Below are 16,828 nucleotides of genomic sequence, written 5' to 3'. Positions count from 1 at the left end.
AAAGACATCTTAGTACACTATTGCTATAACAGATTACTGCTTGTCATTAAAGCAATCTTTTATATTGCTATAACTTATAGTTGCTTGTCGTCAAAGCCATCTTAGTACACTATTGTTGTAAATTATTGCTGCTTGTCGCCAAAGTCATCTAAGGAATACTATTATCATAACTGATCACTATCTTAATAACTATGTCATCAGAACATTTGATACAATTAAGAGACCACTGAAGGTAAGGCTAAAAGGTTTTCTATCAGCAGAGATGGTGTCTTTGTGTTGATGAGAAATTGGCAGCCTCCACAGCAGAGAATCACTTAGAAATAGGAGTACATGTGGTCTCGGAAGCAGATTTGATTGTCCATATAGCTGTAGGTTGTGACAAAACGATATATTACAGCCAGTTTTCAACCATAAATTGAGGACATTCCTCAACCCTTTTTTCTCGTGGACAAATAATTCTTTTTTGAAGAACTTCTTAGTAGTATCTAATTATAGGTGTTGATCATTAAACTTTTGAATAGGTTTTACAAATCAAGCCCTTATATCAGTGTCAATGTATGCTATAGCCAGTTCTTAGTTTTGTAAAGTTACTCATTAAAATTGTTAACTAGGATTGTTTTATTAAACTCAAAATCTTATTGTGAATATTTATTTTCCATCTTCAAATGATGATTTTTAATATGTACAGAAAGTGACTTAAACATTTACAAAATTTGTATAAATGATGATTTTTTGATATGTACAGAAAGTGACTTAAACATTAACAAAATCTGTATAAATGATGATTTTTGTGTTATCTATAAAAGCTATAGGTCTTTCTAATTAAAAATAACACAAGATCAATATTGGTTAAGACAATTTTAATTGCAGATGGATGTTAATATTTTTTGTAAATATATCAGCAAGAAAACATCAATTTCATTCATCTTCTTGCTTGTAACCCAATATAATCATGCTCAGTCATATGAATGTCAATTTTTGTGACATATACATAACAAGAGTCCCCTAGGGCCTGCATCCCTCACCTGCTTCTTTTAATTTATTATACAATATTGATTTCCCTTTCTAGGGCACTCCAGACCAATTCAGATTGAAATCCCCCTGTAAAAAGCAGGCACTAAAATGTTATTTCCCCTAAGGATGCTTTAAACTGAATTAGGGTAAATTCACTATTTCCATAGATGAAATAAAAAAACCATTTACCTCATTTCCAATGTTGGGCCTGCCTATCTACCCCAGTTTGACCACACACTTCGTTCATAAACACTGTACTGATGAGTCCCCTTAGCCCATGGATGTTCAATACCAAATTAGGTTAAAATCCTGAGCTTTAGAAGAAAAAGCCTTTAGAAGGAGGGTGGGTATAACTTTCATTTAAACAAGGTTGAGTACGATTCTCTTGGCCAAAGGATGATTCAGCTAGAAATTGATCTGATGGTTATGACAATTTTGCAAAAAGTCTCAGCCAATCAGAGGACTGGGACATTACTTTTAGACTTTTTGAACTGACCTAAAGAACAACAATACCTGTTCAGGACCACAAGAGCATTATTCAGATCAAGTTTGGTTATGATAAACCCGGTGGGAGGTGAGAATGTGAAAAGGCCAATCAGAGAACAAGAGGCCATCTTTGATTGTGAATTGGTACGAAAATTAAAATCACTTGATCTGGGCTATGTGACGAAACCTTATATACCAGTAGTTTTGTAAAAATTGTCCAGATAGAAAATTACAAGTAGAGCATGTTTCAGCCAATCAGAGGCTAAGGCAGATATTTTTGCATTTCAAATCCATTCAAAAAATAAATGGTCACGATAACATTTACTGACATTATTAGACTTAAAAGAATTTGAAATGTTTACATCCCATTCCCCAAAATTAGCCCCATCCAACTCCTTCTCAACTTGCATTTATCCAACAAAAAATCCCCTTCATCCATGGTTTCTTCACGCTAAATAACATGCTTTATAAGATTAAAAGATAACTCGCATTTCCCCTTTGGACATCTCCCGACATTTTTTTTTTTTAAAAGTCCTTTAAAAGTTTTAAGATTAATCCTGATTCTTCCTTTTAGGCCCGACCACAAGAGTGACACCCTTCATGTATACAGTGTTGAATTTCCTTGGCCCAGAGACTGCCGAATTCAGTCAAAATAATCAATTACTCTAGACTAACAGTCTTTTACAGGAAAGGTGAGGACTGATGCTGCGCCACAGCGTAAGCTAAACTGACCTATCGGGCCATGTGATTTAATAAATAATAATAAAAAAAACCAGCTGGTCACAATAACAAATGAGGGACGTGTAACCGTGGTAACAACCTATCATACAAGTATGTGTCAGACAGGCATTTTCAGATTTTCACACATTTTCATTTGTAAATATTTCCGCACTTTATATTTTGTAAATCAGTTACATTCGTTTATTAACTCATTCACCCCTGAAGACACATTTGAACTCTTCCAGTTCAAAGATTGGAATAGTACATTATGAAATTTCAGAGGTGAATGAGTGAAAATTCATTTTTGAGATAAAGCATTAAAGGCCTCGTCTTTTAAATGAATAAATAAAAAAATAAAAAAAAATGATTTACTATTATAAATACGTCTACAGCATTAAAACATATTTCCAACACATACTTAACATAGATATCCGAATAGAAACAATTTATTGAGGAGTGACAGCTATTAAAATAATACATAGTGAAATAGACAGGATAAAAAGGGAAGATATACCACACATATAACAGCAGCCTAGATAAAAACGTGTACAACATCTCACCAACACTGGGACTGACCCACAGCAACCCATTCACTCTACAATTATTGTATTGGTCTTTCAGTTTAAATCACACATTTAATACTGCAACCATAGCAACTGACAGATTTATAAAACCAATATCACACATAATGCTTGCAAGTCCACAAACACACAAATGCCATTGTGTTTCTTTTTTTTTATTTACGAAACATTCATCGTTCACTCATGTCCTGCTCATATATCACACACAAATATCCACACAACTGAATCCCAGACTCAACTTCATGCACATATTCACAGGAAACAGGTACATGACAGGGATATGCTACACTGCCCTGGCAGAGTGTTATTAACTATTCAAATATAATTTCCAAAGTAGATATTCTGTGTATATTTAAATTTCAGACCAGTCAAAAATCCATTATATTTCCTATTTTTTGCCACATATCACTGCAGCACAAGGATATCGACAAAAGGGAGTCCATATCTGCAGATAGCTGCAAACTTTGTATTATGTCAATACATTAAATCCACAGGTGAAGCATGGTCAGGACTCCTACTGAACATGTTGGAAGTGATCAGAGACGTCCATAACCAGCTTTCTGCTTGTCCCAACATGTCTCTATCACATTTTAAAATCTAAACAAGGTCACAACTTAAACATCATCATCAGCTACAGAGTCTGGGTCTTGGCCTCCAGAGGCCGAGTCGGGTGTGAGGTTACCAGATTCCATTAAGTCTACTGGGTTGGGGTAGTCATCCTTCAAGGACGAGTCGATACCATTTAAATCCTTTCTACATACTGGACAGGTTCCATGCTGAAACAGGAATCACTCACTTTAAAATTTCTTCAAAATACTTTGAGTTTGGCCTTTTTTCAATAGATCAATCAGAATAAACGATTAATGATTCCCATATAAAACAGTGTTACAGATGTTTTGCTTTTGTATTGTATATCCCATCAATAATTTAAGTCATTTAGGGCAAAGTTTTACAGATCTAGAATAGTGGATCATTTACATGTAACATAGGAGATAGCATGCAGACATTTTTAACCAGTAAGAACTGCTGGGGATGAAAGTTCTGCCACTTACCATTTCTAGCCAGGGTACAATACAGTCCTTATGGTAATGATGCTCACATGGTAGCTTCTTAACAATTTCATTTAAACTTAAATCTTCCATACAAATAGAACACTGCAGAGTCTCAGCTGTGAAATAAAAATAAAATAATATTAACTGTTTGGGAAAAATATTATTTCAGATAAGTATTTTAGTTAATAGGACATCAATGAATCCCGTGTAAAGACTGATACATTCTGAAGTGTCTTTCACAGCACAGACAAATACATCAATGAAGTCAGGGATGACCCTCTGTAAATTTGGATCTTGCCAAACAATGGAACTTGCCAAACAATGGATCTTGCCAAACAATGCATCTTTATGGCCTTAAAATAGAGACCTAGAATACCAGACAAGGCTTTGCAGACTCTAGCTTACTATTCATGTGTTTTTCAGGGCTAAGGAAAGCATCTTCAATTTCAAATTTTAACAGAGCACTACACTCGAGTGTACAATATTGTACCAAAGTAGATCTACATTTTCAAATAAGACAAATTAAATATTTTCCACAAAAACCACCAGTTTGTACAATTTATATTTCTTTTTAACACAATTGCCATAATAACTGAGGTACAATATATTGAATTTATAGAAGTGTACAGGTAGGTTACATAATGTAGTTCTAATACTTACTTGCTTGCTTCTCAGTGACCTGTACTGAAGGTAATGAATCTATCTTTGTCTTGTCAGCAGGGGCAGGACCTGACCCTTCAAGCTGGTTCAACAGCTGTAAAGGAATCACATCATTAACAGAAACAAACAACAATGCAAAGGATTAACAACATCTTTAACTTAACATTTTTCTTAAATTGCTTCATTAAGAAATAACCAGAGGCCCCTCAGCCTGTATCGCTCATCGGTTTCTTTTGATATCGGAACTAAACGCGAAGCTGTGTTTTATTCACACTGACACTGGCTTGCGATTAGGGTGGCCATCTGAAGTTTCTTACTGACCCAAAGAATCAAATAACCACGTAGCAAGAGAAATAACAGAAACGTATGTACTGTGTTTGGTTCAATTTATCAGGTAGAATTAAGAATTAGTCAGAAATTTCTAGGCCAAGTTAGCTAAATGTTAAAAGCTGAAATAAATGTTGCCTAAATGAAATAAAACTTTGCGCCTGAAATCGAATTTATCTTCTGCAGAGCTCATCTCTTACATTTGAACACATTAAATTACCATTTCCTAAACATGTGTGCCTATCAGGAATTATTTTGTGCTGGATACAAATTTGAACAAGAGGCCCAGAGGGCCTGTATCGCTCACCTGTTTCTTTTGTTACATGCAACTGACATATAGGTAACTTAAGACCAAATTTGGTAACTAGAAAACAAGGCATTTTAACATCTCTTAAACGGTTCTGAAGATATTGTTGTTTGAAACTTGAAGTTTTAATGTTAAAGCTTTTAACTCATATTGACCTTTGACTCCCGACTTGCACTTAAAGTTGACCTTTGACCTTATTACTGTAATAAAGAAAACAATTCACACAGCTGGTCTACATAACATACCCAAGTATCATGACTCTAGTCCAAATGGTTCTTAGGATATTGTTGTTTGAAGTTTTTAACATAATTGACACCAGTGACCTTGGAAGTAGGTCAAGGTCATTTTAATGAGGAAAATATATAACACTTCATCCCAGGTACTTACTGGCCAAATATCATGACCCTGAGCCTTATGGAAATTGAAAAGAAGATTGTTAAAGCCTTTGACTCATGTTGACCTTTGACCCCAACTTGCACTTAAAGTTGACCTTTGACCTCATTACTGTATAATAAAGAAAACAATTTGCACTGCTTGTCTACATAACATACCCAAGTATCATGACTTCAGTTCAAATGGTTCTTAGGATATTGTTGTTTGAAGTTTTTAACTTATTTAACCGCTGTGACCTTGAAAGTAGGTCAAGGTCATTGTAATGAGGAAACTTTATAGCACTCCATCGTAGGTACCTACTGGCCAAATATCATGACCCTGGGCCTNTGTTGAGAAAAAGATTTGCACTGATGGTCTACATAACATACCCAAGTATCATGACACTAGTCCAAATGGTTCTTAGGATATTGTTGTTTGAAGTTTTTAACATATTTAACCGCTGTGACCTTGAAAGTAGGTCAAGGTCATTGTAATGAGGAAACTTAATAGCACTCCATCGTAAGTACCTACTGGCCAAATATCATGACCCTGGGCCTAATGGAACTTGAGAAGAAGATTGTTAAAGATTTTAACCAAAGTTGACATTTGAACCCCCCACTAGCATTTCAAGTTGACATTTGACCTCATAACTGTAACTGAGAAAAATATTCGCACTGCTGGTCTTCATAACATACCCAGGTATCATGACTCAAGTCCAAATGGTTCTTAGGATATTGTTGTTTGAAGTTTTTAACTTATTTAACCGCTGTGACCTTGAAAGTAGGTCAAGGTCATTGTAATGAGGAAACTTTATAGCACTCCATCGTAGGTACCTACTGGCCAAATATCATGACCCTGGGCCTTATGGAAATTGAAAAGAAGATTGTTAAAGCCTTTGACTCATGTTGACCTTTGACCCCAACTTGCACTTAAAGTTGACCTTTGACCTCATTACTGTATAATAAAGAAAACAATTTGCACTGCTTGTCTACATAACATACCCAAGTATCATGACTTCAGTTCAAATGGTTCTTAGGATATTGTTGTTTGAGGTTTTTAACTTATTTAACCGCTGTGACCTTGAAAGTAGGTCAAGGTCATTGTAATGAGGAAACTTTATAGCACTCCATCGTAGGTACCTACTGGCCAAATATCATGACCCTGGGCCTAATGGAACTTGAGAAGAAGATTGTTAAAGATTTTAACCAAAGTTGACATTTGAACCCCCCACTAGCATTTCAAGTTGACATTTGACCTCATAACTGTAACTGAGAAAAATATTCGCACTGCTGGTCTTCATAACATACCCAAGTATCATGACTCTAGTTCAAATGGATTTTAGGATATTTTTGTTTGAAATTTTTCACATATTTGACCACTGTGACCTTGAAAGTAGGTCAAGGTCATTTTAATGAATCTTATATAGTACATTGTATTGTTCATTAACTCATTATAAATGTAATCAAATTGAATTTTCTGGATCAAGTCAAAATTATGAAAAACCTACAAGACAAATAGACATTGCATCATGGCACGGGTCTTTGTAATTATGATTACAATAAGGCCAAACAAAAAACATGTTTGTTTCCTGTTACATGTCTGAAAAAATTAGATTAGATATATGTAGGAATACATAATATTTGTTTATTTTATGGAATATGCCGGAAAGTGATCTGTACTTAAACAGTGCTTCCTTGAAAATTTCCAAACAATTTAGGGCAGGCACAAAATATAAGGGTAGGTAGGGTAATTGGAACACACATCTTTTATTTGGCCTAAGGAAAACTATAATGAACAAAACTTACCTGAGTAATAATGTTATCTAGTCCACTGACGCCCCAGGCGTAGTCACCTGGGTTACCGTGGATCGGCATGAAGTTTCTGATAAATTGGCAAGACAAGACAAGACTCTCACACTACAGTGGCATATACATGCATTTCAACCCTATCTATCTATATGTTATACTCCACATCGACCATAATGGCTTTAACGTGGACCTGATGTGTACTCAGGGGATACATTTATATGGAGTTCCACAGGATACTTTTGCAAATACCTACGCCTACATAGATACGGTGTGTTCTCCTTTCTCTCACTTTAAAATAACCCATAGAGGAAGTTATGTTGTGATAGCAGTTATAGTTGGTTTCATATGTATTTTACCTGGTTTTTACCGGTGTTCTCCCACATTATCTGTATCATGTATACATTACTGTCATATACATGTAGCTTTGATATAGTCTATTTTCATCATTTTTAGACATTTTGTTCATATCATATACCATTTTCATCAGCTAGATCTATACAAAACAGTAACGTGAAATCCACAAATATTTTATATATTTTATATTCTTAATAGTAAATATAGATGATAATGCTTTGATTAATTTAAAAATCAAATTAAATTTAAATTGATTTAATTTAGGGTGAAGCAAATTCATATTGGAGCATTATTTCCAGAGAATCTTTTTTACCAATAAATGCGTCTTCAGTGTAATTATTAATAACTTAAATTATTTTCCCCTAAAACATAATCATTAGTTATGTTTCTATTTGATAACCCCATATGGCTTGGGTCCACTGATATTTCTAGTTGATAATAATGAATCTTAACACCTGACGCCGACACTCTCTTCTGTGATGGAACGTTTTACATATACCAGACTCAGTTTCAGCAGATCCACACCAGGATTGGAGACCAGATGTACCCACTTGTATACAGTCTACTTCCCAGCAAGAGCCAGGCAACATACCATAGATTCTTTACACTACTCTAAGACCAAGATTCAACCTCCAACTCAATCCCCCCACCGTGTTCCTGGACTTTGAGGCTGCTGTCCAGAACACCATCCGCGCAGGGTTTCCAGCTGCGAGTTTGAAGGGCTGCTTCTTCCAATATACACAGTGTATTTGGAGAAAAGTCCAGCAGACCGGACTTCAACAACTCTACGCCAACAACGACAATGTCCGACAACGTGTACGGCGTGCCGCTGTACTACCCCTTGTTCCGTTAGACCATGTAGAAGATGTCTGGTTCAATGCGCTGGAGGAAATAGACGATGCTGATGTACCACAGGACACCACTCAATTTACACATTACGTTGTGACACAGTGGATTGACCGATATCAACAGCTCTGGAACCACTTTGAGACCGAGTAGAGGGACCCAGAACAACCAACCACATAGCGGGATGGCACAGAAACTGATGAAGACATGCCAACTCCAACATCTACAGTATCATCTGCGTCTCCCAGGAAATACAAGCCAGCAACGAGATAACGCGCATCCAACACGCAGCAGGAGGACAACTCAGACCAAGAGCAAAACGCTACCGTAACATCGACAGCCGCCTTAATCAACTAAAGGAACGCTTGGAGAATGGTACAACAGATATAATCCAGTACGCCGACACAGCATTCCATCTTTTGCATTTAGAGTGACATTGTTATAAATGTGCTTGTTATAGAATTTTTATTTGGTGCTTTGCTAGGATTTCTTATAATTATCGACTTATCTGTGTTTTTTATTGACTTTCCAATATTTCACCTTTAGTAAGTTAGTGCTATTATATTAGTTTTATATCATGTATCTTTGTGCATGTGTGTATTTTATGAATATGATTGATTTGATCAACCAGCGCTGAGTATTCCATGGGTACATGTAATTAATTTGTTTTATTTATTTTCATTCCCAGCTTTGCATCTGTTTTTGCATATTTAATAATGTAATACATGCTCTCTGTCTTTACTGATTATATTTGTCATAAATTGCTTGCTAAATTTAGTTCTATTTTATGAAATATTTATATAACATAAATGTAAATGTATAGTAAAAATGTATAAAATTGATTTAATATGACATTAATAAAAGCAGGTTCTCAGTTAATGTATTTTGATGGATTTTCATTGAGTAATAACTGGAATATTGTTAAAATATTTATTCATAATTCCAGTAAATATTACGAAAACCAGGAAAAATAATTTGTTAAATATTCCTATAACTAACACAGTATTTCCTATTGGTGAACAGGTAAATACAGGTAAATAATCTACCTGTACAATATCAGAACAGACTATAATGACACCTCTATTGTTTTCCAGTGTTTATATAATTCCTTTGATCAAAAAAAGTGGGAGAAAGGAGAACAAACCATAGATACATCTATCTGTATGAGTATAAATAGACATCAACACTCACGGTACAACAACAATAACCGGTTCATGTACTAGACAGAGTTTCCTCTGGCCCTGACACCAGGTAGACATTTTGACTGATAGATGTCTGGTGTGGGCCAGACAAACCAGACATCTATCTGCCAAAATGTCTACCTGGTAAGCCTGGAAAATGGGGCTAATACATGTACCATTATCAAATTATGTATGTCAACAGGTTTCACAGGTTAACTCACTGCTTTAGATACTATCATCAGAAGTTTCAAGTTGTATATTTTCAGTTGCATTGTACACAATCTATTTATGCATAAAATAATGAGAAAGTCTAAAAGCTGGTTACTTATTTTTAATATATTGACTGGCACATACGATAGTACGGTACGTTAAATCATAATATTGTAGTGTATCATAAAGATATATTTACTGGTACATAATGATATATTTACTGCTATATTCAGTATATTGTACATGTAGTACTAGCTACATTATCATTCATTTACTGATTCATGTAGTAATTAAATCATAAACTATTTACTGATACTGTGTAGTACTTACATTATAATTTATCTTCTGGTACATGTAGAAGTAACATTACAAAATTATTGCTGGTTTACATAGAATCTATTTCCTGGTAAATGTAATACTTATACAAATCTTTTTACTAGTACATGTAGAAGTAACATTATGATATATTCACTGGTGCATGTGGTAGTTGCATTGTAAACTATTTTCTGGTACAAGTATAGTTATGGTTAGTTACATTTTAAAATATTTACTGGTAATAGTTACAATAGAATCTATGTACAGGCATCCTCGATATCCAGGGGTCACGCTCACTTTCGCTCTCTACACTCCTGGAATATGTCATAGCAAAATTGAAAGCATGAAGATAGCTGTTTGATTGGTCTCGGGTAAAATAAACCGACCAATCGCTAGGCTGATACCTGTCCTTTACAAAGGAGAGACGCCCGACTTCAAAGCCTGTCAATTTTTACCGTTACGTGACCGCGAGAAGGATCAAACTAGTCTTCTTGTCACATCAACAAGGTGGCGCACACGAGCCTTCAATTTTGCCATGACATATTCCATGGGTGTAGTGAGCGAAAGTGAGAGTAACCCCTGGATAAGGATGATGTACAGGTAAATTAAGAAGTTATGATCTATTTACTGGTATATGTAGTACTCATTGTAATATGTTGTTACTGGCACAAGTCAGTAGTTAAACACTTACTGGACCTTAATACCTTCAATATTTATTAATAATGTAGTAGTTATCTTGTATCTATTTACTAGTGCATCAAGTTCTATATATATTTGTACATGTACCATGGTAGTTTTGCAGTAACAAATATTTTTTTGTCATGTAGTAGTTGATAATCTGTGTTCAGTAATATTAAAGTACTTCACATGTGATCGACATTTTAATATGATTGCAGAGTGTGGTATAAATGACAGACATTTATCCACTGTCAAGGATATGTTGCATTGCTCATGAATCTTCTTTACATCTAAAATATTCTCCATTCTTTAATTTAGCTTTAAATAACTGTATTTCACCAAATTTCCAATGAAACAGATATATATATATTATATTTGAATATTTCAGAATTCGTTAAAATGTTCTCAAAATGAAGAACCCTAGTAAAATTGACCTGATGAACTATAAATATAAGCATAACCTAATATTGTTTACTCTTTTTAAATAGTAGTGTTTTGAAAATATTACACATAGCCATTACTTTATGTTGGATCAATAATGCATTCATTTTCTTGTGTATACACCAAAGAAATGATGATTTTACTCTTTCTGAAGTCTTCCTGATAGGTAATGATAAATGTGATACTTACACAGGCTGGCCCATTTCTCCTGTTAATCTATCTACAAACATCTGTAGTAACCTACAACAAACAACACACATGTTTTATAAACCACAATCTTCAAAGCACAGTTTTAACACAAAAGATTTTCTGTATCACTTCTACTGGCTGGTGACCAATGCTCGGCAAGCAGCAATTCTTGCCATAGCACAGATCTTGGTCAAAAGGAATGCTGACTGGTATAAATGTTGCGGTAACAGAGACTTCTTAAGCTCGAGCTGGAAAAACGTATGTATTTCTGCCTCATTACATGTCCTGTTGTGTGAATGGGTATTTTGTGGGAGCTGGTCACCAACCTATTAAATCCAAAAGTATATGTTTACGGCAGAAACAAATTTGCAAACGGTCATTTTTTTTAGTCAAATAATGTATAAATTTAGAAGACTTACTTTGTTTGGTAAATTTTCCTACAAAGCAGTCTTGAATGTGCATTGATAGCTCTAACATATATTATACACACCCATGTATATGTTGCTGTTGTCTATTCACCGGACGTCGGTTGCCTGTCCGGACTGATATCCTAAATGGCCTTATCCTAGATGGACGAAGTCCATGAGGCTGTGGGTGATTCCTCTCCTCCTCTTCAGAATCGGAGTCTTCGGTTCGTTCTCTAGTGGGAGCTGTTGTACCAGTTACTTGGTTCTGAAAGCTGTCTAAAAATGCCCGTCCCCATAGCTGGAAAGAATTTAACAATTCTCCTTAAATTTTTTCCAATGATAAAACATTCACCGATGACAAAAATATTCATTCACTCTTTCAAACTCAAGACTCCTGAATTCTTTTATACATTTTGTTTTTTGATCCAGCTTAACCGGTCTTAACCAAACACCACTTCAACAAATATTTCTGTTAAAAATAAAATCTTTTCCAAAACACACAAATTCAATTTACATAGAAATGTAAACTGTGATAGCTAATTGAGGACTGATACCAAGGGATTAAATGCATGATTCTGGATTAAGCACGGTTCTGCACGGATCAGTTAAAGCAGGCTATACTGTAAATAACAAACCTCTGCAAACTGAGCGGCCGGGTCAACTGTTGGAGTCTCTGATGGAGTTTGTGCATCTCTCTCCTGAAACCCTCTATACAAGGGGAAAAAAACATCATATTACAAGTTAGGTATGATTGAAAGTTTATATGTGTCTAATGTCTACACAAAACAAGTCAAGCATTGAATGATCATTTCTTTCATTGTTGATGTGGTACCTTAAAATTCATGGATCCTCCTACTTTTCCATATTGGTATAGAAAAAGACCTTTTAACAATAAGAAATTAAAACTTGTTCAACATAATAGATTAACATGGTATAATTTCATTTATACATCTGCATATAATTTCAAAGTTTTAATCCTCTATTCATTTGGTACATTTTAAAGTTTTCACCATTTAAATCAATCGGTAACACAGTACACTAGACTAGTAACTTGTGTCCAAGGTTCAACTCTTCCCGGCACACTTTTTAAGATGTTGTCGACTATCTCATAACAGACTGACATAATTATTTTGTATTGCTGATAAAGTCAACCTAAATATTTATAAGATACAATATAATTACAATTTTGCAATGGACTATTGAAAAGTATGTCAACAAATTTTTAAATTCAAATTTTATTAGTTATTTGTTTGTACTTTACACAAAAGGATGCAGAACTAAGATCAAAGGGTACCACGACAGAATGGATTAAGGAGCTACTGACCAGCAAATGTCTAAAATTTGTAGTTCGAGGCCGCCTGTTGGCACATGGTGTTAAAACCTTGAGCAAAGTACCTTTATAGCTTCATCCAGTGACCCTTTATAGAGTATACCAGGTAATTATGTTTTTGGTTGGTTATTACTATTATCAGTGATCAGGATTGACAGGGAGGCTGAACCATACTATGTTTTCAACTATTTCAGTGGGTCGGTTCTTCAATTTTTTATAAAATGTGTCAATGTATACCTCTGAAACTTCAAATGAGATCTCCCTCATTCTACATTTCCATTGCGGGAGGAGGTCTGAAACTGTTTTGCTCAATAGATCTTTCCCTTTTTATGCATTAAAATAAATCCAAAAAGATTTCTTTTTATTCAGACGCACCTGTGATGACCATTTCACCCATCCTGCAGTTACTAGTAGTACATTTGACTATAGGATGTAGATTTCGAGTTTGTGTGAGTTTACACATAAATGAGCGAGTTTCGAGGGAGATTGGTAAATTTTGGTTTAAGTGCGGGTGGTTCCCTTCTAATGAGAGAGGGTTGACAGCTATGATAGTGTCAATGATTGTTGATTATACTCTGTAGTATACATGAAAATTGTGGAAGCATGGTCTCATAGCAAAAATAACATACACACCAAAACATTCTCCATCACATTCATAGTATGAATGAAAATGTCAAATACTCAGTTAAATGAGAGTGGACACTTATAATTGGATCTTATTTGTACTTTGAAATCATTTAAGTTACACACATCTAGTCTTTTTGTGTCCATTCCTTTAACATATATGTGTTGTTGTATTAAGTAGCTAGTATTAAGGATGAACTTTCTATTTACCTGGGAAGTTTAGCTTAAACTTAATAGAAAGTTAATCCTTATATTTATAGTTCTATCAAGGTTTTCCTTAAAACATGTTTTTTTTACCGGACTATATTCCGTGGATTCCATTCAAGCCCGATCTGCGATACGGTTACACTTTGCTGCAATTTTTCATTGGTTGAAATTGAAGTTGAAGGAGCAGCTTGTGAACTATGAATTTGTCAACATACCAGACTAAATTGAAGACAAAACCAACGCATTTGAGTTGGTAGCTTGTGTGTTAGCCCTGTCAATATCGGACTTACTTTGGTAATGTCAAAGTTCCACGAGGAACAATCCCCATGTTGCCGTCACTCATGTCAGCCGCAGGTGACCCAACAAAACAATTTACGTACTTGCTAACTTTTATTAAATGAGAAATTGCATCGTTTTCAATTTTACACATGGTTTTTATTTGGAGAGTTATCATTTGTTTACAAATCTTGTATCCTCAGTACTTCTGTTTACCTCTGATTATTTTTTTAAATAGCAATGGAAACTCCCAGGTTGTTGATGTACACATACAGTTATGTATCACTACACGAGAATGACTTTCATTATCGAGTGATAATGACGATGACCTCAACAAATTTTATTGAGTAAATTACGCTTGCAACTGTTAATATGTATGAATGTCGGTTATAAGGATTTTATTCAAATGTCACCATAACAACAAAAATTAACATCTGTCCTTTCTATTTGCACTAAAGCCTAACAACAATGCTACAGTGATAGTTGAAGTTAACTTACTCTGTAATTTCTTCTATAAATCCATTATCACATCTTGGGCAGGTATAGTCCTAAAAGAAAAGAAATATACATGACTCTTACCTATAATTATATCCACATCACTCATTCAGTACCTTTCTAGATGTTATTTCATGACAGTCCTGGATATTTTACTTACTATTATGAAACTTGAAATGATAAAACCGTTACTTAACCATATGTATCATTGACCCACCTTAATTCGAGAGGCAGATATCTATACATTAAACAAGTCAAGCGATACAAATATAGTAACTTATAGTAATACGTAGTTCTAAACAGCTATATGATGACTTTCCAGATAGTCTCCGGTCTATATTTAGCATGCCAGTGCGTCCATCTCGAAAATAGCTTCATTAGCAGTGCATGCATGGTTAGGTCAGTTTAACTTATTTCGATTGAAAGCAAAAGTTTAACATAAAAGCATTATCTCACTGGTTTAGGACTTATTTCTTGTGAGCAACTATGACAGTAAAATCTGTTTAAAGACGGTCTGTTTTCTACAGCAGCTTCCGCCATGTCTCGTTGCGAACTTCCGAGTGACGTCACTTAATCTTCATCACAAAAATGTTTTCCGATTGTCAGTAAGACGCTTAATGCGTAAAAGCTTTCGTTGAGCAACAGAATGTTCTAGAAAAAAAATCATGTTGCAGCATTGATCTGTAACTTTATAATCATCATAATTATTTTAAATTCTTTTATTTCTGATCAGCTCTTTTTCCCAATTTCAGAAAAAAAGTCACCAAAGAAATCAAACTAGGAAAGTAGCTTGGGTTTTCACCGCCTTAGTTGTATCTATATATAAATTGATATATAATATACTTGGCTTTATATGCCTGAAAATAAATCGAAAATAACATTGAGTACATCAGATATATAGGCTAACTATGACGAGCGAAGATTGTATAGCAAGAACCAATAGATGATATGGTCGAAACTATTCTTGTTGAAAATATTATTAGAAAATTCACCGTAAGACTAAGATAACAATCTAATCATGTGGTAAGTTTTAAGAGTAGTAAAAATGTTATTGAAAGAAAGGTTCTGTGCATATTGTACCGCTGTTGCTTTCGCTCAGACGAATTATCGCCATTCAAAGTTGGTATGAAGGGCTGATTTTAATTGGAACTATTTTAGTCCAAATTATTGAATGATATATATACCGACTTTTTCAACTCGCATTTGACAGGTAACAATTAACTCAGTCAATGGCTTAAAAGTTTATTGTAGTCTATGCTATTTTAACCGTATACCTATCACAGTCGGTTAAAAATCATAGTAGATCTAATAACGTCTTGGCCATTTTTAACGGTTCGATCAAAAACAAATACACGTGGAAAGCTAGATTTTTGCCTTCGTGACATCTTTTCGAGGTTTCTTTTTCAAGATGATATTTCAACTAGTCTACCGGACATGTGCTGTAATTAAAGTTTTACCTGATATCTCCAATCAGCCCAATTACAGACCTATCATCTTAACGTCTGTACCATCAAAAATTATGCAACGGCTCATAAGGGACGAAATCCTCACCCAAATGAATACTAATAATCTATTCACGCCGCATCGACATGGATTTATGCCAGGGAAATCGTGCTCCACACACACTAGTGACTACTAAATTCTGACTATCCTCGTAATATGGTAGTATAACCCAACCATGCTGACTATACTCGTACAATGCTGACTATAAACCAACAATGCTGACTTTTTACTGAAATTCACTTTAATTTACCACGGTTGGGTTATACTCAGCATTGTCGTTTAAAAGTCAGAACGGTTGGATTAAAGTCAGCACGGTCCGATAAAAGTCAGCACGGTCGGATTAAAGTCAGCATAAAGATTTTACCTGTGTTCATTGATCCGCGCGCGAGCTCCACACGGCCAGTGCTAGACAGCAGCAGGGGGTTTCACACCTCCTGTAGGCCGC

At 34.9% G+C, this 16,828-nt stretch overlaps 1 protein-coding gene across 1 annotated transcript; it reads right to left on the bottom strand.

The window, feature by feature from the left end:
• Positions 1-2,943: 2,943 nt before the first annotated feature.
• LOC110458309 (E3 ubiquitin-protein ligase RNF126-B-like) lies at positions 2,944-15,440 on the bottom strand. The gene is made up of 9 exons (XM_021509955.1): positions 15,337-15,440; positions 14,884-14,933; positions 12,584-12,656; positions 12,032-12,246; positions 11,542-11,592; positions 7,325-7,400; positions 4,514-4,607; positions 3,854-3,969; positions 2,944-3,577 (listed from the first exon to the last, which is right to left on the bottom strand). Exons 1-9 carry the CDS (start codon positions 15,418-15,420, stop codon positions 3,416-3,418), a joined length of 921 nt encoding a protein of 306 aa, XP_021365630.1. The 5' UTR covers positions 15,421-15,440; the 3' UTR covers positions 2,944-3,415.
• Between the last annotated feature and the right edge of the window lie 1,388 nt (positions 15,441-16,828).

Source organism: Mizuhopecten yessoensis, unplaced genomic scaffold (assembly GCF_002113885.1).
Source record: "Mizuhopecten yessoensis strain PY_sf001 unplaced genomic scaffold, ASM211388v2 scaffold9541, whole genome shotgun sequence".
NCBI lineage: Eukaryota > Metazoa > Mollusca > Bivalvia > Pectinida > Pectinidae > Mizuhopecten > Mizuhopecten yessoensis.
Note: the sequence above shows the minus strand (reverse complement) of the source record. Positions and strands in the feature narration are given on the sequence as shown.

Excerpts from the sequence above, each read along its gene's own strand:
- LOC110458309 (XM_021509955.1), bottom strand. The coding sequence starts at position 15,420 with ATGGCGGAAGCTGCTGTAGAAAACAGACCGTCTTTAAACAGATTTTAC. Across the intron at positions 14,934-15,336 it reads AAGAAATAAGTCCTAAACCA|GACTATACCTGCCCAAGATG; the intron begins GTGAGATAATGC and ends CTTTTCTTTTAG. Across the intron at positions 11,593-12,031 it reads CAACAGCAACATATACATGG|GTTACTACAGATGTTTGTAG; the intron begins GTGTGTATAATA and ends TGTTTGTTGTAG.